Below are 26,927 nucleotides of genomic sequence, written 5' to 3' on the forward strand. Positions count from 1 at the left end.
CAGTTCTGCAGATTCCGCAGCTCTTAGATCATAACTGCTAGGATTCAGCACAGGACGGTGTTTGTTCTGATAGATAAAACAAAAAAATACACAAACACAAGTGACTGGAAAGGGGTTGAAGAAATCATTCATTGTTATGTTTTCATGGAGGGCTCTGGGTAGAATCTAGGCTAAAATAGATTCTGTTAAGGAAGTGGCAAAATAATTGTTTTCCCTTAGAGGAAACAGACCTGCAGAGGACCTGTTCTGTTTTAATGAAAACAGAGGACTCTTCACCGCCTCCGTCGTGCCGAAACTTCCCGGTTAGTTACCGCTCTCGTTTTTTCATTTCTAAAACTTCCTCTCAGTTTTGGAAATGCCGCCAGTTAAAAATGGTCCGGAGATCATAAGGTATCTATCATATCTAATCTCTCTTCTCTCACCTTCCAACATCACAGCTTTAGAGGAACGGAGTCCTCGGAAGTCTGGACACACCCACGGCATCCCCGCGGGTGTCAGGCTCAGGTTATGCAAATGGGACGCTGCCCTGCGGGTGAGTGAGCGGAGGAAACCCTGCCTCCCCGCGGCTCAGGCCCGGAGCCAGGGCGAGGGCCGCCGCCGGCGGGAGCTCCGGGCCGGCCACCCCGCAAACCCGGAAGCACCTGCGGCCGCCCGGCCGGGAGCGCCCCCGGCGTCACCCTGAGGAGCTCGGGCGGGCGGCGGGTCCTGCACCGCCGCGGGTACCACGCGCCTGAGGGGAAGCGGCCCTGCAGCATCTCGCGAGATCTCGCCGGCTCAGCACGAGTACTGCGAGTTGAGAACTTAAAAAAAAAAAAAAAAAAAAAAAAAAAAAAAAAAGCCAGTGGGCTCGAGCTCCTTGAGCCGCCGCGGGAGCGTCCGCGATCCGCGATCCGCGTGCGCTGACGCGGGGCCCGGCGCCTCTCCGCCGGCCGTGCCGGGCGCCGTCCGCCGCAGCCTGGTTGATCCGGGCCCGGGCTGCCGGGCCGTGGACCGCAGCCCGGGAGGCGGGGAGAGCAGGCGACAGCCGCGGGCCCACTCCTCAGCTCCGCAGAGCGGGGCGGGGGAAGGAGGCGGAGGGGCGGGAGGAGGGCGACGACGGAAGAGGAGGCGGCGGCGCGGAGATCTTCCCGGCGACGGCGGCCCGGCGGCGCGCGGCCGCCCCCCGATCGCGTGGCTGGTGCCGCTTGAAGCCAGGCGCGGGCCGGCCGGCCGCGACCCCTCGCGCGGGCCGCTCTCGCGGGGGCTAGCGCGGCGGCCCCGGAGGGCCGGGCGCCCGGGGCGCGGCGGCGGGCGTCCCCGCTGGAGCGCGGTGGGCGGGCCGAGGGGAGGGGAGCTCGGGCCCCGCCTCCCGCGTGCTGCAGCGGGAGCCGCCACGGCCGCGGCCGCGCCGCCGAGCCTTTAAACAGCGGCCCGCCCCGCGCCGGCCGCACTCTCGCGCAGACTCGGCTGCCGGTGGGTCCGCGCCGGCCCGGGCTAGCGGCGGGGAGCCGGCTCCTTCCTCTGGTGTCGCATCCGCGGCCGCCGCGGGTCTGAGGCGCGGAGAGCGTGCAGCCCGCCCAGTCCGCCAGGCTCGCCGGTCCGCCGCGGGTCGGAGGCGATGGATCCGGGGCCTCCGGCGCCCTCCTCCGGCGTCCCCAGGCTGGCCCGAGCGGGAGAGACGCCGCCGGCCGCCTCCGGGGTGAACCTGCCCGGCGCGGCCGTGTCCGCGCCGCCGGAGGATGCTGCGGCCGCTAGCCGGGGCGGCGAGGGCGGCTCGGCGGCCGGGGACGGGCAGGGCAGACCGCTGGGGCCCACCCCGAGCCTGAGCCGCTTCCAGGTGGACGTGGTGTCCGAGGGCGCGGGGCGGGCGGCCGCGGCGGCGGCGGCGGCCGGGGCGGGGAGCCGGGAGACCTCGGTGGATGGGAAAGCCAGCGGCGAGAGCGGGCCGGCCAAAGGCAGCGAGGAAGCCAAGGGCCGCTTCCGCGTGAACTTCGTGGACCCGGCCGCCTCCTCGGCGGAGGAGAGCCAGTCGGAGGCGGCGGGGGTCGGAGGCGACGGGCCCAACGTGAGTTTCCAGAACGGAGGGGACACGGTGCTGAGCGAGGGCAGCAGCCTGCACTCGGGCGGCGGCGGCAGCGGGCACCACCAGCACTACTACTATGACACCCACACCAACACCTACTACCAGCGCACCTTCGGCCACAACACCATGGACGCCGTGCCCAGGATCGACCACTACCGGCACACCGTGGCGCAGCTGGGCGAGAAGCTGCTCCGGCCCAGCCTGGCGGAGCTGCACGACGAGCTGGAGAAGGTGAGCGCTCCCGGCCCTGCCCCTGCAGCCCTCTCGCCAGCCCGCCCTCCTTTCCCCGCCGCAGGGCAGCGCTGGCCCTGGGATGTGGCCGCCCGCTCTCCGCCGGTGGGTGAGGTGGCGGGGATGGATGTGCACCACTCGCTGGCGTCTCTGCACTCAGCTGTCAAGGGTGGAATTGCAGAGGAATGTAACGTAATCTCCTAAAAGTTTGCAGCGATACTGGAGAGGCTGCCCTTAACCTTCCCCGTCCAGGTCCAGTTATAGATGTCAGATGTCAGTGCCGCTGGGTTTCTCAGCCGCGGTTAACCATTACTGCCTCTCTGGATGACAGTTGTGAACGTGCAGGAGGTTTAAGTGAGGACATCTCGGGAGAGCACGCTTACTATTTGTGTCCTTTTTAAAGGTTGTATTGTTGTATGGCTCATGGTCACCCATTAGGGATCCCAAGAGTGTAGGAACTTTAGTGTTGGAGGGAAAAATCTTAACGGGGCGTGTTTGTGGTCCATGAATTATTAAAGCTCAATTCCTGCAACCTCAAATATTCAAAGATCATAAGTTTAGAGACATGCTGTTCTTGATAATGCTATAAATCCATTTTTAATGTTAGCCTTTTGGGAGAGGGATATAAAAATAAGATGGGGGAGGGGGCGCACAGGAGAAGATTGAGGGGGAGTTTTTGTTTTTGTTTTTGTTTTCTTCTGTGGAGGAAGTCCAGAAAAACTTTCTAGGGTCTTGCATAGATGGTTATACTTTGTTAACAGAAAATAATCCCTATACTGTTTCTGTAATTCCATTTTATGGCCACATATGACTTTTATTTCTTGATGGTGCAAAATTCTTATTTTGAGATAACTTTGATGCTTTTGAGATTCAACCAATATTTAACTATTTTATGGGAATACTTGAAGTTTGCTTTTACAATGTGTAATGACTACATTGATGAAATTTAAAAAAATATATATTTTATTGATATTTTACAGAGAGGAAGGGAGAGAGTTAGAGAGCGAGAAATGTCCATGAGAGAGAAACATTGACTAGCTGCCTCCTGCACACCCCCTACTGGGGATGTGCCCACAACCAATGTACATGCCCTTGGCCGGAATCGAACCCAGGACCTTTCAGTCTGCAGACCGACACTCTACCACTGAGCCAAACTGGTTTTGGCTACATTGATGAAATTTTGTGAATGCAAAGAGTTGGTACCATACAAATTGAAAAAATCATATTGTGGAAAGTTTAAATACAGAAGTATGTAATTTCTTTTTGATGTGATTATTTGATCTCATACAGTCATTTCATACAAAACTAGTTGTCTCAATGTTAGATAATGTAACATTCATACAGTTTGAAATAATTATAGATGTCTCAACCCTTAACAGCTTATTGATTAGAAGCTTGACATAATTTAGCTTTGGATAATGCTACTGCTATTCTGTTGTGGTATTTTGTTATATTAGAAGAAAAACACTTTTTATAACATTCTGTAATTTCTCTCAAATCTGTTACTTTTTTTCCTTTTAAAACTAAAATTCTTTGTAGAGTAGCTATGTAGCTGGTAATTTTTCTTTCTTTAGAGAACTTTTATTGGAAATATTAATGCAGGTGAATTTCAGGTATATTTCACCAAAGCTGAGCAGTTTGGCAGTAAAGCACTCTATATTTACCCATGAGTTTTAGAAAGGCATATATATGTATATGTATATATACCATTGAATTCAAAGAGGAAGGGAGAGGGAGAGATTGAAGCTTCAATGATGTGAGAGAACCATTGATGGGCTGCCTTCTGTATGCCCCCTACTGGGGGATGGTGTCTGCAACCCAGACATGTGCCCTGACCTGAATCAAACCATAACCTCCTGGTTCATAGGTCAATGCTCAACCACAGAACCACATCAGCTGATCTAGAAAGACTTTTCAAATTAAAGGATGCTATATTCCTTGAATTTGTTTGCTTCCTAGGAAAGTTTTTGTTATTTTAAAATTCAGTAACCAAGCATTTGAAGTTTTACAAAACTTCAGGTTTTTTTATGTTTGTTTTGGCATTTTGGTTCAGTTTACATTGTCTAAAAAAAGAACACCTGTATTATAAGCTGCATTGTACTTGAAGTCACCCAGCTTTTCAGGTTCAGTTTTTTCAACTTTCAGGGTTATTTTGAATATTAGGAGGGAAAAATGCACAGAAAGGCCCATGTGCTTGGAAAATAATTGCTAATGTAGTTATTTTGATCTTATATTGGTCCTTCAAAAAGTACATAGTTAAACACTAGGATTTCAGTTTTAGATCCTCTTAATACCTACATTATTAAATGAATGTAGCATGTAAAATGTTTTGTTAAGTTTCATTTATGCAACAGATAGTAATGAATTCTTTGTAAGTTTTTATCATATACAACTCGTGTCCTTTATGGCCAAAAAAAAGTTTTATTAATATATGATAACTAAGCATAGAATCTCATATTGAAGATAATTTTGCTTAGAATTCAGCAAATGGATTATAGAAGTGTTTTGTGTTAAGGAGTACAAATCTGGCCATACTGCTGTTGAAGGAGGGCAGATCAGAGGGGTGATATGAGCATAAGTTGGGCAAATCCCTAAAAGTTATTCCTTGCCCTGTCTAAATTGAGTTCTATCTCCTTAAACACTTTTCTAATGCTTCTAGCCTTCAGTGAACCCTATTATGTAGAATTTTATGACATTTAATTTTAGCACTTTGATTATCATAACTATCAGGGATCTGACTGTGTGCTAGGAACTATTGAAGAATAAAAAAAGTAAAAGACAGGCACTCCAGAAACTTCTTAGGGGAATTTGTCTTCCTCCTACTTGAATTCCTTTCATTGCCTAGCACTGGATTTTTAAAAAGTATTTGCCTAAAAATTCAACTGAAGGGAAATATCCATGGCATATCTTGTATTATGCAGCCATTCTAGGGCCAAAACTCATGAGTTTTCTGTTTCAAATATTTATTGGTGAAAGAGTTAGGTGTTGGACGCATGACTGTGGCACTGTGAAATGATGCAGTGATTAGGGAAACAGATACTGACTCTGCTTAAACATACATAAATCAAATAGTTGCACATAACATAGTTATATATATATTTTTAATGCTAGGGAAGAAGAGTATAGGCTTCTAGTGATGATATAACAGGACCTAATTTTAATTGGATTGGAGAAATCTTGAAGCTGAAATTTGAAGGATTTTGAAGATATGGTAGGAAAACATTCCAGGCTGAGGAAACAGCATGCATGAAGGTAGTAAGGTGAGAGAGGGATAGATCTCAAAAACAATAAAATGACCAGTGAAAGATTTTACCATAAATGTAGTCTAAAGTGATAGAAGGATTTTGTGTGAGGTGGTAACATGATCTGTTTTGTTTTAAAATTGGCTGCTGGGTGGAGAGTGGATGGCAGGAATAAGAATGGAAGCAGGGAGATACAAGCTATTAACTGTGGTCTGGGTAACAGATAAGGAAGGCTTGGTGGCAGACTGAATTGGATGTAGATGGATTGGATGTAGGAGTGGAAGAGAAGCTGATTCCTAGGTTTTGGTCTTGAGCAACTGAATAGATGGCAGTACTGTTGCCTAAGATAGGAAATACCGGAGAAGGAATAGATTTGAGGTATAAAAAAAGAATTCTGAGTAGCCTGTAAGACATTTTAGTCCATGAATCATTATGAGGGAGGGGAGCAGAAAAGTATAAATCATTATAAAAAATCGTATGTGTTTGTGTGTAGTGGTGTGTGTGTGTGTGTTTGTATAGTGTCTAAGGTTATGCATGAACCTATTTAAGGAGAGTGCATTGATAAGAGAACAGGTATATGATCTGGGATTAGGCCTAGAAAATATCTAAAGGAAAGGTCTGTTAGAGATTGAGGAGACACTAGCAAAGGAAATTAAGGAGTTGCTATGCTGGTTAGAAATAGCTAGGAGAGCTGTTTCAGGGAAGCTGAGAGAAAAGTTTTCAAGAAGGCGGAAACTTCAAAGCTAATGCCTGGAATTGTGTTGTGTGTGTGTGTGTGTTTTGTGTTTTTAGTATTTCAAAAAATCAACTCAAAGTAGTGATTCCTGCCTCTACAGGAAAAAAAAAAGTGGAGGGAGAGCAGCATGATTATCAAATGTGGAAAAATATGATATAAACAATCTATAATAGCTCCTACTGGATCTAAAGCATTAATGTTATTATTTGAATCACTGTTTGTTTTTAAATTGATTTTTTTTTAAGAGATCAAGAGGAAGGGAGATAGAGAAACATCGATTTGTTGTTCCACTTAGTGATGCATTCATTGTTTTTTTCCTTGTATGTGCCCTGATTAGAGATCAAACCCCTAACCTTGGCATATCAGGACGGTGCTTTAACCAACTGAGATGCCTGGCCAGGGTAAAGCATTATTAAAACAGTTTTAAAAGGTAGCATTACTTTGGCACAGTTATCGTTACGCCATGGCTTGGGAGCCTTTTGCTGGTGATATGTAGCCTATTTTAGCCTTTTTCATTAATACAAAGGGAGCATTAAAGAGAACTATATCATCACATGTCTTTTATGTCTTACTGAGCTTGTGGATTTTTTAATTATTATGAAATAGGTCTTATCACATTTTACTCATGATAAAATGGGACCATTAGAAGCTGAAGAAATTGTTTAGTGTCACTCTCATAGAAAGTGATGCAGATGGAATTCACACCCAGGTTTTTCTGACTCCAATGCCAGAACATAGTATCCTCTTATTATCTTTTTTGTTTTAAAGATTTTTTAAAATTGATTTTTAGAAAAGGAGGGAGAGGGAGAGAGAGAAACATTGATCTGAGAGAGAAACTTTGATCTGCTGCTTACTACACACTCCCTACCAGGGATCTAGCCCACAATCCTGGGTATGTGCCCTGACCAAGAATTGAACCTGCAACCTTTTGGCGCATAGGAGGGTGCACAAAAGGACACTCAACCAATTGAGCCACACAGGCCAGGGCTTTCTTATTACCTTTTCTTCCTACCTATACCCCTGACCTACTCTGAGATGGCAGGGGTGTTGAGAGGGACACAGTGAGGATTACCACCATCACCTCTCTACAGTGACGTCCCAAGAATGGAATCCTTATATAATAAAAAGCTAATATGCAAATTGACTGAACGGTGGAATGACTGGTCACTATGACACACACTGCCAACCAGGGGCAGACACTCAACACAGGCGCTGCCCCCTGGTGGTCAGTGCATTCCCACAGGGGGAGTGCAGCGAAGCCAGAAGCCGGGCTCACAGCTGGCATGAGCCTCTCCTGCCTCCATGGCAGTGCTAAGGATGTCTGACCTTAGCGGGCCTAAGCCATCAGTCGACATCCCCTGAGGGCTCCTGGACTGCCAGAGGGCACAGACCAGGCTAAGGGACCCGCCCCGCCCCCCACCAAGTGCATGAATTTCGTGCACCTGGCCTCTAGTGATTACATAACAGAAATAAGTAGGAATTCTTGTGATGATGTATGATTTGACTGCCTCTTTCATTGGATCTGAACTTGTATCTCGGTCATCTCCATACAGAGAATAGGTATTTAATAAAGATTTGTTCATTGAATGTCTTAAGGTGGACAATTCCTCCTATTTAACAAAGACTTCCTGTAAAACATAAACAAGTATGTTATTTCCTCTAATGCCTGTAGCTGCTTCCAAATAGGCTTTATTGATTCTTGGACAAGAAATTTCATACACTAATTCAGTATGTAGCTTGAGTTCTTAAAAGTCACCCTGAAAGAACAAGAATGGCCCATATCCCTGGGGTTAGGGAGTAGAATAGTTCCAGGATTGAGTAAAGTTGGAACCCTGATAAGAAATACTTGCATGTAGCAAAGTCAAGCTTGGATTATTTCACAATTTTGCCAGAGGCTTCACCCGGTTAAACCCATGCCACCAGCGCTGAAGTCTGGTTTACCCATAATAAAATATACATTCTCCTAGTATACACCAACTGACTGCCTGGGTAAAAGGAAAGATAAATTTGGGGACCTAAAATGTGGAAAATGTGCACTGCTATCATAATTGATGCTTTCTCTATGTATATTTGTGTTTAGACTCATATTTCTAATTCTGTGCAGTTGGGATCTCAAGGACCGGAGTAGTGTTTCTTGGTTCAAATTTATCGAGTATGCTTGCTTCATTAATATTTAATTACATATTTTATATATGTGTTTGGAAAGTCTGTGGTACTAATTAAATCGGTTCCTTGCTGAAGTGAAATGAATATGAACAAATTGAGTACCAGCAATACTTTTCTAAGAGTTGGGGATAATACAGCAATGAACACAGTAGAATTATGGGGCTTTCATTTAATGGTAGGAGACAATGAACAAATAGGTCAGATATAACTGAAGGTGATAAATGGTTATGGCTGGGGTGGTGCTGTTTTAGAGTAGTTAGAGAAAGCCTCTGATATGTGAGCAGACTCTAGAAGGGAGTAAGGGATCACCCCATGCAAAATACCTGGAGGAAGAACACTCTATGCAGAGGAAATTGCACACACTAAGATCCTGAGATGGGTGTGTGCTTGGTGTGATTGAGAAATAAGAAGGCCAGCAAGATGAGTGACAAGGGGGAAAGTGAGAGGAGAAGAAGTCAAAGAGGTAGTGAGGAAAAAAGAAGTAGCTCATGATACAGTCTTAGAATTTTACTCTGAGTGAGATAGGGAGTTGTGGAGGGTATAATACACAGACTTGACATAATTCAACTAACTTTTAAAAAATATCACTCTGATTGCTCTGTGGAAAATATCCTTCTGTAAGTGGGTAATTGTGGAAGCTGGGAGACCAAGATTTCAGTCAAGATGATAGGACTTTTATTAAGGTAGTAATTGTGTTTGAAACAGTGATGTGTTCATATTCTGGGATATTATAAGGTAAAACTGTTAGGATTTGCTGATGGTTTGGATGAAGGGGTGTATGGAAAGATAATGCCAAGGTTTCCCACTTTAGAATGGAGTCTATAGTGATGGAGATGGGGAGGTCCTTGGGAAGAGCAAGTTTGAGAGGTGGACTAAAGAGTTGGGTTTCATTCTATAAATTCTAGAATTTGTTCAAACATAAAATTGCAACTACTGATTAGTGAAAGAAAATAACTTAAGAAAATGGGTTTTAAATAGTTGCATAAAAATGTGCTTTTATGCTACAAATTTAGGTAAAGCCATGAAAATCAATTTTTCAAATAGAATACAAAGGGGTGGTGAATAGGCAGAAACATAAAATGAAAGTGTTGAGGGACGGACTATAGGGAAAACTACTTAAAATACTGAAGTTAAAAACATCAATGGCTTCCTATTTAAAATATGAAATCTGTCATCTGTCAGTGGCTTTATTATTATTTCATTTTTTACTAGAATCAGTACTGTCTTAAAGCAATAATACAAACCATAGAGCTGATAAAGAACTTGGTGATTTCTAATTGGAAGAAGGGGAAAATCTGAAAAGCAAAAATAGCTTAGTGGAATGTTATCTCTCTGCAGAAGCTAGTAACAGGCTGGTGTGTTTGTACCACCTTGGGCTCAGAAATTTCTCTGCTTTAAATGTTCACTATGTTGTTCCTGAACATTCACGAATTAGATATTCATTGAGGTTAAGAATTCTAAAAACCAACTGGCAGGGTTGTCAGTTGGTGTGAATTAGTTCTTTGAGCAATGTAAGTTTAGTATGCAAATCATTTTGGAGTTTTTGTGGTCAGGTGGCGTGGTAGGACAGGCTTGGTTACTCCTGTGGAGGGAAACTTAGAGGATCCATGACTTGCTGTAATATGACTTCTTCCCCATCATTTCACCTAAATAGTTGTTAAAGTCACCAGTCATCTCCATTCTTATCACCAATTCCAGGACACTTTATTTTCCTCCCGTGCAGCATTTAACCTTCCAGCAGCATTTGATGTTCTTTTGCAGTCTTTTCATCACTTACTTGGCTCCCATAATAGCACTTTTTTTTTTCAACTTACATTTATTGATTTTAGAGAGAGAAAGAGAGTAACATCACTTTGTTGCTCCCCTTTTGCATTCATTAGTTGCTTCCTGTGTGTGCCCTGACTGGGGATGGAACCCACAACCTTGGAGCATCGTGATGGTGCTGACTTACCAGCTCAAGGCATTACTCTTTTCATTCTTCTCCCTCTCTGGCTCTTTCAGCCCAGTGTCTTTTGCAGTTTCCTTTATCTCTAAACTGAGCCACCTTCAGGGCTTGATTCTGGCTTTACTTCTGGCTTCTTTCTTCTCTCCCCTTTAATTTTGTCACCTACCCTTACCCCTTTTCTGAGTTCTTGGCATCCAATGCCTGCTGATATTTTTGCTTTGTATCTCAAAGGCACCCCAGACTCACAGACCTATAATTGCCTCCCTCCCACTTCAGAAACAAAACCACCCAAGTCTTCTTTCAGCGTGTCCTATGTCTCTGTGAATGGTACCACCATGCATCATATTGCACAAGTGAGAAGCATGAGTCATCCTTGACACTTTCTTTCATTCCTCCACATCCAATTCATCTCCAAGTCCTGTCATCTTTATTTCCTAAATATTCTTTTTATCTTCACTACTACCATCCTAGATCCAACTGCTGCACACACCCTACAGTAACCTAACTGGGTTCCCCAAATTCACTGTGCCCTCCCATCACTATTGTGCCCAGAAGGATCTTTTCAAAACAGAAAATTGATTATGTCATCCATTAGCTTAAAACTAGTCCTGCATTTTCTACCTCTGAGTGTTAAAATTACTTAAAGACATAATAGGAACCATAGGAACTATTTGTGATACTGTGAACTCTTCCTCTCTTCCACCTTATACACACAGTTAACATTTCAGTTTAGAGATTTCACTTTAATCCTTATTTCCTCTGAGAGGAAGCCTTATTATTCTCCAGTTCAGAACAAGCCCCCTTTCTCTTAAAGCACTTATTTCATGTATATTTATTAATGTGGTTATTTGACTCAACTGGATTGGACTTCAAGCTGTATGGGAAACAGACTATGTGGCTGTTTTTTTTTTGTTTGTTTGTTTGTTTTTAATATATTTTATTGATTTTTTACAGAGAGGGATAGAGAGTTAGAAATATTGTTGAGAGAGAATCATCGATCAGCTTCCTCTTGCACACCCCCTACAGGGGATGTGCCCGCAACCAAGGTACATGCCCTTGACCGGAATCGAACCTGGGACCTTTCAGTCCGCAGGCGGATGGTCTATCCACTGAGCCAAACCGGTTTTGGCCTATGTGGCTGTTTATTAAAAATATATATCTTATATTTGTTATGTAGACTCTCTATAGTTCATTTGACAGGCCTATTGCCCCAATTTGCATATTTGGAGTTTAACACACAAAAAGAGCTAAGGAACCCTTACAGAGTCATAGGGCCTGTAACAGGCAGCACCAGGGTTGGAACTTGTAGCAATCATTCTGACTCCCAGTTGGTGCTACTTCAAAGATTTTTATTCCTCAGCTTCACTGTATGAATATATATTTTCCTAATAGAAATATCTTCAAAAAGAAATACAAAAAAGTATCTTATAAATGGAATCTTCCTAATTTTTTTTTTACCCCCCATTTCCTCTGCCTTTCCTTATCCATGTCTCTCAAAAATGCAACCTAAATTTTTATAAGTTTTAGGGTTGTGTTTTTTAAATTCTGAAGTCACTAGTCACATGTGGGCTATTAAACTCAGTTTAAATTAAAACTAAAGCTTCAGCTAAATTACTCAAGCCATATTTTAAGTGCTAATTGCCTACATTTGGCTGGTGGCTATTGTATTAAACACTGGAGATATAGAAAATTTCTATTATCACAGAGGTTACTACGTATTTTACATTCCTTTTCCTTCTTTTCTTTTCTTTTTTTAATATATTTTATTGATTTTTTTTACAGAGAGGAAGAGAGAGGGATAGAGAGTTAGAAACATCGATGCGAGAGAATCATCGATCAGCTGCCTCTTGCACACTCCTTACTGGAGATGTGCCTGCAACCAAACATGCCCTTGACCGGAATCGAACCTGGGACCTTTCAGTCCGCAGGCCAACGCTCTATCCACTGAGCTAAACCGGTTTCGGTCCTTCTTTTTTTTTTCTTCCACATTAAAATTATTCACATTCAAATTTTCATCTAATTTTGTATAGGATTCTTCTTAAAAGGTTTCTAGAACAGAGCTCTCAGTGAAGTATTTATTGAATTAGGGAATTCATTTTTTTTCTGAGAATTAATTGGAAAGGCTGTGGAATTTAATATTGTATAAATTGTTAGAGTTTCTAAAGCACTCTTAAACTATATCTGTATTTGGTCTTCAAATCTAGTTTGGAGGAGTTGGGTTTTCAGAAGGTCTTGGAGTAGCAGACTCATTTTGCAAGGTTGTGATTTGCCTACAGCCACATAACTAATACCTGATGAAGCTGATTTTTTTTTTTTTTTTTTTTTTTGAAATTAGGTTTCTGTCTCCCTATTCTTTTCTTCTGGACCAGTGATCTCCAAATTTCTAAAAGAATCACTTGGAGAAAAATTATAGACGTTTCTCTTTCAAAAGAATATTTAGGTAGTTTTTGCTGAAACTGGTTTGGCTCAATGGATAGAGCAATGGCCTGTGGACTGAAAGGTCCCAGGTTCGATTCCGGTCAAGGGCACGTACATTGGTTGCGGGCACATCCCCGGTGGGGGGTGTGCAGGAGGCAGCTGGTCGATGTATCTCTTCGATGTTTCTAGCTCTCTATCTCTCTCCCTTCCTCTCTGTGAAAAAGCAATGAAGTATATTAAAATATATATATATATATATATATATATATATATATAGGTAGTTTTTGAAAAACTTTCTGGTGATTCTCAGAAAGCCAGGTTTGAGAAGCAGTATCCTAGAACATGTTTAGAGAGTTGTACACTTTGATTTTCCCTGTAACTTAGTACATAGTTATTTTCTTGGATGTGCTGATTCTCTACTTTGAAATACCCTATATATTATAGACAAGTGTTAACAAGCAAAGATTTGGCTTTAACCATTAGATAACTATATACTGAATTGTATTAAGTGGCCCTTTTAAAAAATATTTTTTAATTTTATTTTTGTATTTATTTTTAGACAGGAAGTGAGAGGGAGAGATAGAAACATCAATAAGAGAAACACATTGTTTGGTTGCCTCCTGAGGAGGCTGAAACCTAGGCATGTGCACTAACCCGGATTTGAACTGGTGACCTCTTCTTGGTACATGGGAAGACACTCAATTAACTGAGCCATACCAGCTACATTTTTTTCTTATAACTTTAGTAAGGTTCCCCAAAGTCGTCTTTTTTTAAAAAAAATATTTTTTTCTATTGAGTTAGAGAGAGAAACATCAATGTGAGAATGAGACACCAATCAGCTGCTTCTTGCCCCTTTCCCCTTCCCTTACTGGGGATCAAGCCCACAACTTAGATATGTATCCTGATCTGGAATCGAACCAGCAACCTTTCAGTGCATGGGATGATGCTCAACCAACTCAGCCACATCTGTCAGTGCTCATCAATATATTATTAATTAATACTGACTGGAAGGTACAAATTTTCTGGTAATTTGAATTAAAATATTTTCAAGTTATTAGCTTGTTGACAATAAGTTGTATGGGATTTGAAATGATAATTATGCTATTCTTAATGCATTCTGTTGTAACTTAGTCTTGAATAATTAATAAAGAACATGATGGGCTAGGTAGAGGACTGAGTTCTTTGACTGCAATTAGCAGTTCTGACTTGGTTTATTGTAAAGTCACATGGCCACACCATCACTTTTATCTGTGGCACTTGAGTTTTGAGCTTTGCATTAATTCCACTGGGTATTAATAGACCATTGTTAACCAGAGCAGATTGGATTCCTGTAAAACAATACTTGGTTTTGAGAGAGTAGTCTGTATGGGGAGCATTACACTGAATACACCAATCACCGACAGCACGGATAGGAAAAGTTGGTAGCTTTGGGATGAAGTAATTGGCTAGGGGTTGGTGAAAAAACTGTTAGAATAAATCCAGCCACTTTGGCATCTAAATTTGCATGTGTGTGCATCATTTTTAGTTACTCATTTGGCTGTGTGTCATGGTATTAACATTTTGCTTACCTTAGTATCAAGCAGATGCTATTAAAATATATTAGAAATTTTTATCTTTAAAGTAACTTTATTAATACTTGATTTCAGAGGCTTGTTTTTAGAATTTTAATCATAATTTTGGGTGACCTTGAACATTTTTGAAGTGTAATTTGGAGTTTAAGTCAATAAGATGCTTGTAAATAAAACAATAAATTCTTTTATATTAACAGTGCCCTGAAATAAAGACTTCCACTCCATTGGCTGTCATTAGCAAAGATTTAATTTGCTTAATTAAAGCTGAGTCCAGAGATTTTGATAATCCAGTATGAACCTAAGCTAGCCCTGCTGTAAGGTGCATGTCCGTTGCCACTAAAGGACATAGGGAAGAAAGGAAGTTATTTATTAAGCACATTTTAATTTTTTTAAATATATATTTTATTGCTTTTTTACAGAGATGAAGGGAGAGGGATAGAGAGTTAGAAACATCAATGAGAGAGAAACATCAGTCAGTTCCCTCCTGCACGCCCCCTACTGAGTATGTGCCCGCAATCAAGGTACATGCCCTTGACCGAAATCAAACCCAGGACCCTTCAGTCTGCAGGCCGAACCAGTCAGGGCCTAAGCACATTTTTAGTTACAGAGAAGTTGCAAAACATTTCTAGTACATGCCTCAGTTATGGGTTTGATCTCTGTGAAGGGATATGCAGGAGGCAGTGGATCAATACAATATTCCCCTCTCACATTGATGTTTTACCTCTCCTCCTCCCATCAAAAAGTCTTAAAAAAAAGGGGGGGGGGACATAATTCACTCTCCAATCCTGTTTAAAAAAATATATATTTCTAGTAGTGCCATCTTTGATCATTAAAACCCACATTCTTCACACTATACCTTACTGACTTGCCAATGGTGTCTATAATAATAAAAGCATAATATGCTAATTAGACCAGAAAGCCGAACAACCTTCCAGATGTCCTTCTGGACAACCTTCAGGGCTTCAAGGCCGAGCCCCTTGCACAAATTTCATGCATTGGGCCTCTAGTAGATAACAAATCCTTTCTCAACAGGCAGAATGGTGATGCCATGTTTAAATGTAAAGTTCCTCCAGAGGTGATTTGAAACTCTGCCAATATCAAATTATACGACGTATGTAGTAGAGTCTAGATCACATGTGTCAAACACAAGGCCCGCGGGCCAAATCCGTCCCGCCAGGCCTTGCAATGTGGCCCGCACCGCGCTGTCATCACTGCACTCCGCTGCGTTTCCATCACAATGACAGTTTATGACTGTTCAGTAAACCATTCGGCCCGCGATTTAGGCTGGATTTTAGATTTTGGCCCCTTCTCTGATTGAGTTCGACACCCCTAGTCTAGATGAATGACGTTTTGCAGTATTTATTTTTTGTGTTTGTTCAACATCCAGTTATTTAAACTCATTACATGGGCAGTTGTAATAATAGATCACTTATTTCTTGTTCATAATATTAGCCAAAATTTATTTAGCACTTACTTTGTTAATGTCAGGCAGTATACCAAACACTTAACATATTTTTTGTTTACTTTTTTAAAAGGCTTTTTATTGTGGAATAGAGCAGAGAGAAACCCATAAATATATAACTTACTCAAATGATCATCATCCAGGTCAAGAAACAGTTCCTTGCTGGCACCCGTAGCCTCTGTACACTATTTTCTGATCCCTCCATCAAAGTAGCTGTTGTCATGACTTAAAGGTAATAATTTCCCTTGGGCCTTTGTCCTGACTTTTTCCCACCCAAAATGATTTTTACTATCTTTATGTATTGTTGAAGAATATTACAGTTGATCCTTGAGTGGCACAGGTTTGAACTGTTCCTGGTCCACTTATATGTGGTTTTAATTAGAAAAAGAAAATCCTAGGTACATAGAAAGGGAATGACTGGCCTATTTTACCTACCCTCTCTACCAGGTTAAATAAAACACATAACTCTATCTACTACACAACTTCATACTTAAACATTGGACATGCCTTCCAGATGGATTATGTCTGGACACTAGCAATTCTTTCTCCTCAATAGGTGGTTGGGGCAATTGTCTGTAGTAATTCTCTAGGGCAGAGTATCACAGATACTATAAATCCTGGAGGAATTTCTACAAAGCACAGAGATTTAAAAAAAAAAAAAAAAAAAAATCCACCTAGTGCCATCCAGTGCAGAACTAATGTCATTTTTATGAGGACCATGTCAGAAGCCCTTAGGTTTGGAAGCACAGGAAAGAAGGAACGGTGAAGCGAGGTGATGAGTGAAAATAGATGGGACAGTTTCCTGAGTTGACTGAGTTATCTATCTTTTGTCCCCTTGCCCAAAATAGGTAAATAAAATAAGTAAATAAAATAATTTTCCTTGTGTAATTCTACCATTGGAAAGATTCTCTGCACTTCCACAGTAATAGATATATGATTTGGGGTAAGATAACCTCTAAAAGACTGTTTCCTCATTTGTTAAGTGGGGGTCATAGTATGTACCTATCTCTCAAAGATGGATAATAGGACACTGCAAAGAAAGAAAGAAAAAAAAATATGAGATCATTTTCAATTCAGGACAATAGGACACCTAAGCATTAGGGAAGTGTGACACACAATAGGCTTTCAGTAAATCGTAGTTGTTATTAAAGTAAGCCTGGCAGATTATGAGGATCTCATAAATGAACTTTTGGTTTATCAGTAACCAAACCTAGATGATGTACAACCAGATTTTATAGGAAACTCTTGTTTCTTGAAGTCAGAAAAACTATTTTGTTATATCTTGCAATATTACTTAGCAGAAAAACAAAATCTGGTGTATATCACAGTAAACTTGAATTGTGTTAGGGTTCACTTCATCCCCAAATTTGGAAAGCCAAATTATTTCCTAACCTACAAACCAGTTCTTATCAAGAATTATACTGTGTAGTTCATTGATATGTGAAAAAAACCATCCCTTCCCATTGTATTTCCAAAGTGTTTGTGTAGTTATATCAAACTAGAGGCTTGGTGCATGAAATTTGTGCATGGGTGTGTGTGTCCCTCAGTGTAGACTGCACCCCCTCCAATCTGAGATCACTCTCACAATACAAGACTGCTGGCTGCCAACCGCTCACCTGCCTGCCTGCCCTAACCTCTTCTGCCTGCCAGCCTGATCACCCCCTAACCACTCCCCTGCCAGCCTGATCAATGCCTTATTGCTTTCCCTGCTGGCCTGATCACCCCTAACTGCCCGCCCTTGCCAGCTTGATAGCCCATAACTGCCCTCCCTGGCTGGCCTCCTCCCCTGTAGGCCTGTTTCCCCCCAAATGCCCTCCCCGGCCAGCCTGAGTCCCCCCAACTGTCCTCCCCTGCTGGCCTGATCACCCCCAATTGTTCTCCCTTGCAGGCCTGGTTCCTTCTCCCAACTGTCCTCCCCTGCTGGCCATCTTGTGTATTGGAATAATGGTCAATTTGCATATTTACTCTATTAGATAGAAATTGTAAGGGGATTGCTAAGAAACATATAGAAATAAGGTATATTTAATTACTAAGGCAGTTTGTTACACTGATAACTAGGCTTTTCTATCTTGTTTTTCATCCAGTGCAAGTATTAATTGGGTTAGAATTTAAAATTAACTTCTGAAAGAGATTGCTGTATTATTGGCTTTATTTGTGTGTTCTCTTCTTTAATGTTGGACTTGTAATTTTTTTTTGGTAGTTGTAGGATTTTTTAAACATTTAAATGATGTGGTCTTCCTGAATAATTTGAGTTTGGATAACCTGAATGAGGTCAACATTTATGTATATTTTAAATTTTTTGAATGCTCTACAATAGCCATTACCTTGCACATAGCAATATAGCACCTTCTTTTGAATGAACAGTTGTTAAATGCATTAAAACTTTGTAACACCCCCCGGCCCCCATTTCCCCCGTTCATGTTTTTTCTGTCACGTTAGATTATTGAGTAAGGTTGATTTACTGTGTAAAAAGATACATGAATGAAGATTGGAATCTAAATGGTATTTCTCAGATCAGAATGCTAGACACAGTATGGTTTCCTAATCTTTATTTGGCAGGATTAGTCATTGTTGACCCATGTTTTGTGACAGCCTGAAGCTGATTAGCTATAATAATATATATGACTTTGTCTTAATGAAAAACTAAAATGACCTCATTTTTTCTTTCTTTGTTTCTAGATTTCTTCATCTTCAATAAATAATCAACCTTGTTTTTTGGTATATGTGCTGCTGAAGTGAGCACTTACCCTTGTTTATTTTCTGTAAATCAATATCTTATCTTACACAATATTTACATTAACTACATAAATTATTCAAGGGCCAACTGTAACTAATTATGTATTAGTTTTAAGACCCACTCGCTAGTTGCAGAGGTGATGCTAAAAGCAGATTTTGTTCTTTTAAATAAACGGACCTTTATACAGAAGCAATGAGTCCATGACCAAGAGTTAATGCGATATGTATTTCAGAGACCCAGTGAGGGGACAGAATTTGATGAATACGAATAGATCGATCTAGAGACAAATGGTAGGGAAGGGGGGTTAGAGAACAACCAAAAGACTTATATGCATGCATATTAGCATAACCAATGGACACAGACAGTGGGGCAGTGGGGGCTTGCCCGGGCTGGGAAGGGGTTGGGGAGGGGATCAATTGTGGGAAAAGGAGACATTTAGACAAAAAAAAAAAAAAAAAAATCAGAGTAATAATGAAAATTAAATGAAATTTAATCATCAAATTATGTTGATCATTACATCCCACATATGACTGAGATTATGTGATATTTATCTTTCTCTAACTGGCTTATTTCACTTAGCATAATGCTCTCCAGTTCCATCCATGCTGTTGCAAATAATAAAAATTCCTTTTTATAGCAGCATAGTATTCCATTGTGTAGATGTACCACAGTTTTTTAATCCACTCATGTGCTGATGGGCACTTAGGCTGTTTCTAAATCTTAGCTATTGTAAATTATGCCTCTATGAACATAGGGGTGCATATATCCTTTCTGATTGGTGTTTCTGTTTTCTTGGGATATATTTCTAGAAGTGGAATTTCTGGGTCAAATGGGATTCCATTTTTAATTTTTTGAGGAAACTCCATACTGTTTTCCACAATATTTCTGATAGTTAAATATTCACTAGAAAATTCAGGAAATAAAAACTAATCAAAAAAGGTAAATTATTTTTCTTTTTATTTAGGAAAAGTTGCTGTTCATCACACATTGACAATTTCTTATTTTCATTTGATAAGAATTAGAATAGTAAACATTATGAAATATCTAAGTGGCAACATCAGTATGTACCTACACAGGGCTGAAATTCAGAGGAGTCTGATCTGGAAATGAATGGAGGCCATCACTTATTACTTAACACATTTTGATGTTGCTTATAGCTACAGGTCTGGTAAGATGACCTTAGGAAGAAAATATAGAGAAAAGAAGATGGGATTTAGGATCAAGTTGAAGGGACTCTTACTTTTTAATTGCTTGATAGAAGAGGCTGAGAGAAAATGTGGTATTTCAAGAAATGTTTCACGAAAGAGGGAGTGGTTAATACATTGTATATTGTTTCAAAAGTCCAGCAAGACAGGGACTGAAAAATGTACATTAGATTTGGCAGCAGAGAGGTCTATGGATGTCTTATAAAACTAGTTCAGTGTTGTGTGGCAAAGCTAGGTTGCTTTAAATTGAGGAATGTGCTGAAGTATTTTAATAAGTTTGGCTGGGCTTCTGGTGACAGGTAAGGGAAGTGGTGTGCAATAATTAATGTTAACCATAGTTAAAGGAGAAAGAATGACCAGGTTGAGGAGAAAATTGAGTATAAAAGAGAGATATTATCCACAGTGTAAAAATTCTTTTCTCTACTCCCTGCAAAGAAATAATGATCATGGAGACCAAAGTTCCCTTCGTATTTTCTAAGTCCCCAGAAAAATGTTCAACTCCTCCTGCTTTCTCTCTGTAAGTTTCTCTTTTCATTCTGTTTCCATAGCTTCACCCACTGGCTTGTTAGCCTGGCCCCTCTCCTAAGTTCCAATCATGAATTTTTTAACTCCCTGGTAGAATTCTTTAATCATCTCATGACTCCTCAAATTCAGCATGTTCAGTTGAATTAATCATTTCCTTTTCAGGCTGACAATACTTATTTACTAGTTCTCTATTTCTTTCATTAAGAGATCCTTTTAGTTACTGAGGGTCTTCTTATCTAGGTCTTCCATTATCCCCTCTCTTTTCCTCTCTTTCCCATTCTATTCTCACATCACTCACCCTCAATCCCTGCTTGGTAGATTGAGAATCACTGCTCCTTTTTTTGAAGGGTTATTTCACCAAATAAATCCAAATTAATTTATCCCACCTCATTTAATATGGTGCTTTGCATAAAATCATTTATGTTATTTTTTTTTTTTTAACATTTTATTCATTATGTGAAAAACAGCAAAAGAAACATAGGCCCATCATTTCTGTGAAAATGGCAGATTGAAGATTTTATCTATGTACCTTGGTATCAGCATAATTTATAGTTCATAATTGTGTGAAATTTTCTTAATTATAAGTTTTAATGTGTAGACAATTTACTTATTTCTCTGAAACTGATGTATTTAAAGAAACAAAATACAGGTACCCCCACTTTTGAAAGTTTGTTTTATGCCACTTTGTTAAGACCTGCAGCCAGGCTGGTGTGGCTCAGCAGTTGAATGGCCACCCATGTGCCAAGAGGTGGCTGGTTTGATTCCCAGTTAGGGCATGTGCACTGGTTGCAGGCTCAATCTCCAGTAGGGGGCATGCATGAGGTAGCTGATTGATATTTCTCTCTTTATCCCTCTTTCTCTAAAATAAATAAATAAAAAAGACCTGCATTAGTATCTATTTTAGCTAACTGGGGAGGAGGGGGGGAACCACACACGACGACCTCCAAGGAGGAATTTTGCTTTTAATGAAAAAAAGGCAAAAAGCAAGAATAGCGTTTTGCATTTGTTTTGCAACAAGCCATTATGGAGGCAGGGCACAGTGAGAGTAGCTTTCTCTGGAAACTGCACTCAGCAGCTTGGTATCAAGCCATCATAAGCTTAGAACTAACTAACTGAGCATCTCAGTTTTTTGTGTGCATTTGTTAGCAAGATGCATCTTAAAGTAATTGCTTCTTTGCTTTATGCCATTTTGCTTATGAAAGGTTTCATAGTCACACTCTACTTCTAGACAGTGGGAGAAACCTGTATGTGTATTCTACTTTGGTTTCCTATTACTTCAGGAAATTGACACAATTGTAAACCCAATTTCATTACATTTTAATATACTGATTGAACTATAAATAATAACATTTGTGTTTTAATTTTTGAGTTGCATGTTTGAGATTACTAACACACTTTTTGAAATAGAACTACCGGAACATATTGAAGAAGATAAACTTTCATTTTATGTGGACCCCATCTGTATTTTAAAATACTATTTCATATATTATAGAAAATATTACTCTGTTTTTTAATATAGTTCTCAATATAGTGAAAATTAGCATAATTACTACTAAATCTTTAACTTTGAAGTGGAATTCTGGTGGACACCCACACAAAAATTTTAAGGTGCTTGCATAGGTCTTTGCATTGTAAGATGCCGCATTAATATGTGCAGAAAATAGCCTACTTCATACACACATCTTTAACAAAGATAGAAAAAGAGATGTCTTTTTGTGTATACTATGCACAGTTATGTTTTTCTGGTGATACTTGGAGATTATGTAATATTTTAAAGTCATAAATTAACTGAACAGTATTAAATATCAGAATGAAAAATGAGCAACTGTTGTCTAGTTATTTGAATTTACACAAACATTTTTGTTCTGGCTTTTATTTGAATAATTGAACAGTTAAGTCATCAGTCCTTATGCAGGACCTTTTTTTAAAAAAAATCTGGGGTCATCCATACTTGACCATCTAAAACATATCTAACAGAAGTAGCCAAAAGTGGGTTGCTCTTGTAAAGAATGATTTTTCTTTTCTACTTATACATATATCTAACAAGTTTAATGGTTATTGGTTTTAATGTGTACAGAGTGTAAGCAAGGGAAAGAAATAACAAGCAGACACACTGACTGAAATGAGGAGTGACAGTCTATAGTCTGATATGAGATGAGAAAAATTACCAGAAGTAGTCATTTCAAAAGTTTCATGATCCCAAAATTCCATTCCTAGGTGTATGCCCAAGGTAAATGAAAACCAATTCCACACAAAAATTTGTAGACAAATGTTCACAGCAGCATTATTCCTAGTAGCCAAAATGTGGAATTAGCCCAAATGATCATCAATTGATGAATGGAAAAAAGTTTTTTAAAAAGTTTAGTAGATTGAGGTTATTAAAATTTTTTTTTATGTGAGTGGTTAGTTCTAGATACTGTAAGCCTGAGGTAAAGATGCCAATTAGGCAGTGTGAATTTGTGGTTCGAGAGACAAGTTTTGAATTGACTCATCTAGCTAACCTGTACTTAACAAACAGTATTCACTGTGTTGTCCAGACATTGCAAAGGTGTTAACTAAAATTGGAAATGATTAAAATGGGTTTACTTTCATAAGATTTAAATATTTCAAAACTCAATAATTAAGGTTTCTTTTGCTTTATTGCTTTACATTTTCCTCAGGTAAGATATTCGGAAAACCTTGGTCCTTGGGAATCTGTACTATGTCCTTCTAAATATGGTTAAGTGTATTTAGTAATGTTTGTTTTTATCAGGTGATTTTAAATAATTCTTAAGCATAATTCACATTTTTCCTTTTATAATCAGGAACCTTTTGAGGATGGCTTTGCAAACGGGGAAGAAAGTACTCCAACCAGAGATGCTGTGGTTACATATGCTGCGGAAAGTAAAGGAGTTGTGAAGTTTGGCTGGATCAAGGGTGTATTAGTATGTACATATAGACTTAATTTTAGAGTTATAACATTTTTATTATTTATAAAATCTTCCTAATATTCTCATCAATCGTCGAACTTTTTTTTTTAGTATTACAGAAGATCAAGTTAATAACTTGTACTTCCTTTCCTTGTGCAAATTAAATTTAGTAAAATAAAAATATTTTTAATATTTTTAATTTAGAGGTATACTTGATTACCTCTAAACTGTATTATATTGCCTCTTGCAAATTTCACATATTGTCACCTTTCAGTACATGTGACAGGAGCATCACAATCAAGCAAGCTGAACAGGCAATAGAGCTAAAATATGCCTGTTTCCTTTTCTGCTACCCCCATGACGTTTTTTGTTTTTTTTTGCATTTTAATTTCTTTATTGATTAAGGTATTAATCAATAAATCATCCCCCCATCACCTTTTGATGAGAAATGTGTAGAAGTTACAGGGAGCATAATAAAAGGAAAATCCTTTTCTTAAGTGTTGGGGTCACTTCAGTAGACAGCATTTAAGGTTTATTTATTATATTTTTAAATATATTTTATTTATTTATTTATTTATTTATTTTTACAGAGAGGAAGGGAGAAGGATAGAGTTACAAACATCAATGAGAGGGAAACATCGATCAGCTGCCTCCTGCACAACCCTCTACTAGGGATGTGCCCGCAATCAAGGTACATGCCCTTGACCAGAATCGAACCTGGGACCCTTCAGTCCACAGGCCGATGCTATATCTACTGAGCCAAACTGGTTATGGCTAAGGTTTAGATTTAATTCTGTTTTTTAATGTTTGAAAAGTCACTAAAGATCTGATTAGAGTAGATAAGCTAAAATAAGCTCATTGGGACTTTGAAGGCACTTAGAGTTGTACTGAATTTAGGGGAGAGGTAGAGGGAAATCCCAGTTCTGGTAGTAATTTTATTGCCTAGCTAATAGAGTAAATGTGAAGGTTCAAATATTTAGTTTGCTTATTCTTAGATTTTAATATTTTAGAAGGCTATGTTCTATGAAGGAACATAATAAACAAAATAAAAGTAAACTGTCTTATAGTTAGGATTCTTGAAAGATATGTGAGCAATTGGCATTTTGTGTTGATAAAAGTATAAAACAAATCTGTAGAAATCATGAAATGAGGATGTTATAAAACAAACAAAAAATTAAGCTTACGTGGATTGATAGAGAGGAGCATGAACTACTTTTTTTTTTTTTTTTTTAAGGATAAATCTACCTACTTCGGTTGCCTCTGCTGCTTCCGATAATTGTGATGGGTATGTGTAATACACAGTCACATATTACACTTACATTAGCTCACATTTAAGTTCTCATTAAGCTCTTTTAAAAAAAACCCTCTTAAAATGACTTTCTACATCTTAAATGGCTAGTTTAGCATTTATTGCTGTATTATATACTTGATCACTTTTTTTCATCAGTGAATTGGCCTTTTTTCCTTTCCTAGGTACGATGTATGTTAAACATTTGGGGTGTGATGCTCTTCATTAGATTATCATGGATTGTAGGTCAGGCTGGAATAGGTAAGTGAAGTTACATACTTCTTGTTTCATTTGAGAATGAATAAAGAAAAGTAGCTGTGTGTGGGTCTAGGCTCCAAACCCCATAAAATACAAGCAGCTGGAATCACTCTAAGCTTTGTTCTCCTTTATATAAGATTATTGTTTTAATGTTCCTTTTTCATAATTCTCATTTGATTTCTCAAAAGTGGGATAAAAATAAGGTAATTATTAAGAAGTTCCGTATAACTGGACTAATCATTTCTAAGTATGGCAGGGTTAAATAAGATGTAAGTTTTCTCAGTCCCTTTTCTTCTTCTCTAAAGGTCTGTCGGTCCTTGTAATAATGATGGCCACTGTTGTGACAACTATCACAGGATTGTCTACTTCAGCAATAGCTACTAATGGATTTGTACGAGGAGGTAAATTCAGTCTTTTCACATTATTGTAATCAGATTACTGTTACTAGAAAAAAAATGAGATTTAAATCTTTTTTTTTTTTTTTACCTTTAAAAAGCAGCATATTGGTCTATATAGACAAGAAAGTTGCTACTAAGCACTTTCAAACTAGTATATTTGAATATAAAATTTTATATTGACCCAACATGTATGCTTTTAGTTTTTAGGGTGCTGAGTGTATTTGGCAGCAGGAATGGAGTTTCTGGGTGGGTTTCTTCTCCACAGGGCTGCCCCTTGTTGCTCCTCTTAGGCTTTAGCCTTGGATCAATAGAGCTAAAGGATCGTCTTGCATTTGGTCCATATTGTGCAAGTATTACCTCATTCCTTCTCATTGAAGGAAACAGCACAGTTCTTTCCCCATTATCTAACAACTTTAGTGAGTTATATGTGTGACCCTGAATTCACATCCTCAACTCTAACTGTACTCTGAGGTTCCTGAGGTCTCTTTCATTGGAGTTCACAAGATCTGTCTAGTAAGATTTTACCCTCCCTGGGAAGAGCATCCAGAAGACCAGGAGAGTGGCCATGGAATCCTTATGAGCAAGAAGAAAAAACTCCATTTTTCAAACAAAGCTCATCATCCAGCTAGAGAATAGAAAAAAAATATGTACCAGCTTCTGTAAAATCATCATAGCAGGTCACCTGAGAAAAAGATCAACCTGTTCCATCTGCCTCCACTATTTTTCAGATCTGTATAGGAAATTATATACACATAATTTCTGATTTATCTGTATTTGATTTTTTTTTTAAATTTCTTTGAGAGAGATACCCAGATTGAGTGTTTCATTGTCCCCTGTTAGCTTACCAGAGGATTCAAATCACTGTGGTCCTTAGGGAAGCTGATAGCTCACATCAGTATGATCATGACTATGCTGAACATGTATCACTATTTGCTGAAGTTTCATGTGTACATGAGTCTGGATTGAGTGACAGTGGAGTATAAGATGTGTATATATCCAAAGAGTTATCAGGTAATACTGGAAGTTGCCTTTTGGCTTATGTACTGGATGCCCTGTGTTTAAGTGGAAGGACAAAAGGAATGGGGTATTAGCTATTTGAGGGAATCAGAAAATCATCAAAGAATTTCTCCTTTAGCTCTTCAAATCTAGGTTGTGAGCCTCAAGGGGAATGAGACATGAAGCCACTGTCAGCATGAACCCTGAACAATTTTTCACATGAATCCAAATTTATGGGAAGTATTGATTTTCTTGCATTCTGACTAAAAACCCATTTCATCTTTCAATACTACCAAAAGTTTTTATATATATTCACAAATATATCTCAGAGACTGTCTAGTCCTCTGTCCTGGAATATTAAGGAAGTCTGAGAACATGGAGTGTGTCCCAACAACTTATATGTTGCAGTTTTGCCTGCAATCCCTCAAAATGATAGAACCAGCTAAGGAAGAAATTACAGGGAAAAACCCATTGGATCATACAATTCAGAATTCTTCTGTTTTCAGATATTCATACAAATGAGAAAGTAAATACACTTGTTGAAATAATGAAACCAATAAAGGAAAAAGGGGAAAGGCATTAATTTAAAGAAATAGGTCGAAGCCAGTTTGGCTCAGTGGTAGAGCGTCGGTCTACAGACTGAGGGGTCCCAGGTTCGATTCCGGTCAAGGGCATGTACCTTGGTTGCGGGCACATCCCCAGTAGTGGGTGTGCAAGAGGCAGCTTGTCGATGTTTCTCTCTCATTGATGTTTCTAGCTCTCTATCTCTCTCCCTTTC

At 39.7% G+C, this 26,927-nt stretch overlaps 1 protein-coding gene across 9 annotated transcripts in view; it reads left to right on the plus strand.

Moving 5' to 3' along the window:
- Nucleotides 1-1,276: 1,276 nt before the first annotated feature.
- The window catches only part of SLC12A2 (solute carrier family 12 member 2), an 85,708-nt gene continuing 60,057 nt past the window's right edge, over nt 1,277-26,927 (plus strand). For 3 of the 9 annotated variants that reach the window (XR_006739645.1, XR_004982822.2, XM_036408924.2), the window contains exons 1-4: nt 1,277-2,293; nt 23,105-23,224; nt 24,683-24,758; nt 25,061-25,156. Coding sequence is in view for 7 of the 9 variants with exons in the window: in XM_036408924.2 (XP_036264817.1) it covers nt 1,598-2,293; nt 23,105-23,224; nt 24,683-24,758; nt 25,061-25,156 (988 nt within the window). In the remaining 2 variants the exon portion in view is untranslated. The remainder of the gene's footprint in view (nt 2,294-23,104; nt 23,225-24,682; nt 24,759-25,060; nt 25,157-26,927) is intronic. The other 6 variants (XM_045571120.1, XM_036408922.2, XM_036408921.2 and 3 more) reach the window with 5 other exon arrangements.

This window comes from Pipistrellus kuhlii, unplaced genomic scaffold, assembly GCF_014108245.1.
Source record: "Pipistrellus kuhlii isolate mPipKuh1 unplaced genomic scaffold, mPipKuh1.p scaffold_m20_p_4, whole genome shotgun sequence".
In the NCBI taxonomy this organism is placed as follows: Eukaryota; Metazoa; Chordata; class Mammalia; order Chiroptera; family Vespertilionidae; genus Pipistrellus; species Pipistrellus kuhlii.